This window comes from Orycteropus afer, unplaced genomic scaffold, assembly GCF_000298275.1.
Source record: "Orycteropus afer afer isolate SDZICR_OR568_19922 unplaced genomic scaffold, OryAfe1.0 scaffold00925, whole genome shotgun sequence".
Classification (NCBI taxonomy): domain Eukaryota; kingdom Metazoa; phylum Chordata; class Mammalia; order Tubulidentata; family Orycteropodidae; genus Orycteropus; species Orycteropus afer.
Window position 1 is genome coordinate 542,112 of NW_006922512.1, and position 2,056 is coordinate 544,167.

General features: G+C 34.9%; 1 protein-coding gene across 1 annotated transcript in view; it reads right to left on the reverse strand.

The window, feature by feature from the left end:
* LOC103212350 (phospholipid-transporting ATPase ABCA3-like) overlaps positions 1–1,599 on the reverse strand; it is a 259,404-nt gene extending 257,805 nt beyond the window's left edge. The window contains exons 1-3 of the mRNA XM_042783340.1: positions 1,342–1,599; positions 944–1,099; positions 371–581 (exon numbers count right to left, since the gene is read on the reverse strand). Coding sequence (XP_042639274.1) covers positions 371–581; positions 944–1,099; positions 1,342–1,599 — 625 coding nt within the window. The remainder of the gene's footprint in view (positions 1–370; positions 582–943; positions 1,100–1,341) is intronic.
* Positions 1,600–2,056: the final 457 nt, after the last annotated feature.

Here is a 2,056-nt window from a genome sequence, read left to right on the forward strand (position 1 = left end):
GTAGATAGAGGTGATTTAGTACCAATTTGACAAAAAAGAAGCAAGGAACTAGTTTTGTTCCTATCAATTTACCTGTCTGTCTACCCATTATTTGTCTGCCTGCCTGCTTAATTATCAAATTTCATTGGCAGGGTAACTGAACTGCATTCATTCAAATTATAATTTCAGAAGAAGCCAGATGGGAGAAATAAAATTAATGTCAGATAATATGATAAACATAAAAGTTGAAACTAGATTTGAATAACTAAAATAAAGAAAAGCTTTAAATAGTTGTGCCACTGAAGTTTTGTGTAGAGAGACAAAAAGTAATAATCATTTTAGAAGAATATTAAGACATCAGTGTCCTAAGAATGATCAAAGGAAAAGAGACCATATATTTGCTTCAGGAAGATTGAAGAGCCACAGCACTGCAGAGTTCCCCTGACCATGATGGCAATGCGGTCACCCAGGACGTCAGCTTCATCCATATATTGGGTGGTCAGTAGGATGGTACGATCTTGTTTATACTGCTGAAGGAGATCCCATGTGACCCTCCTTGATACTGGGTCCATGCCAGAAGTTGGCTCATCAAGTATCACCACCTGAAGAGTGGAAGAACAATTCCATGATTATCGTTAATAAATGCTATGTCACTAGTGTTTTACCAGTCATGGTGCTTACTCTAGTTTTACTCTTTTCAGTCACTTGTCCAACTAAGTAAGGTAAGATAATAAGTTTAGACTAAAACTCAATTAGGAATGCTGGAATAATCCAACCCTGTGACCATATTGTAACAACTGGACTGAAAATGTGAATCCTGTCTGAATGTTACTTGGCAGGCTCCTTTTAGAGTGGTATATCTATACTGGCTCTAAGGTTTGCATCAGATGAATTTTTTTAAAACCAGTTGCAGCAGTGACCCATTTTTAGCTCATGCTTTTCATTTTTTCATTTTTTTTTTTACCTTGGAGCCCCCTATCAGGGCTATAATGATGGAGAGTTTGCGCTTCATTCCTCCACTCAGAGACTGTGAAAATGCATCACGCTTTTCTAGCAGGTTAAAAGCAGACAGCATATGATTGATTTCCATAGAACGTAGCTTTTGAGGTATTCCTTTTATCTAGAAAGAGGAGCCAGATTTTACACGGTGCTTGTAACTTTATTTTTCGAAATGTATTAATTAAACCAGGCATTTCTTCCATTACTTATATAATGTCTTCTTCCCCTTCCCTCCCTTTGTGTTTAAAGGAGAATTCCTTAAAACTCAATTTTTAATTTGATAAGAAAAAAGATACTGAAAATTACTAATCTACCTAAAGAACATGAACAAAGCTGGAGAAAAAGAACATATTTTTGGCTTACCACACAATAGAAATAAAGATGTTCTGATACAGTTAAGTAAGTAAATAACAGATCCTGCTGGGGACACAAGCCCAAGCTTTTCCTGATCTGGACCATGTCCTTTGAGGTGTCATATCCATTAATGTAAGCCTTCCCACTGGTAGGAGGATACAGACCTAGAATTAAGCAGAGACATACAAAAGTTTTGTATTCGTTAGAATATGACAACGTACTATTCACTAACACCTCAACTTTGTATTCTATTCTTGAATTACTCATAAGAATTAGCAAATTTCACATGGAAGAAAAGTTTTGGAAAATATCATTGGTTATCTTTTGAGTGAAAAGATTAGAAACAATTCTTTTTGTTCAAACTGTATGTTCTAATTACCCATGAGTATAAGTGTGTATAAATCACTTCAATAATAAAAATATTAAAATGAGTTTACTATGTTAGAATGTTTCAACATTGCCACTAGCTATATAACAACGTTTGTGAACTATTAAGCTAACTACTGGCCTAGACTTTGGTAGACTATTGAAGCTTGAAAATCCAGACAATTAAAACAAAATGCTATTTTTGTAAAAAAATTACATTCAAGTTAAGGGAGATAGCATATCCTCAACAAAATAATTTAGAAATACTTATATATTATTTATTAATGTTGTTGTTGTTGTTATTTGCCATCGAGTCAGCCCCGACTCATAGCGACCCCTTCCTTGGGTTTCCAAGGCA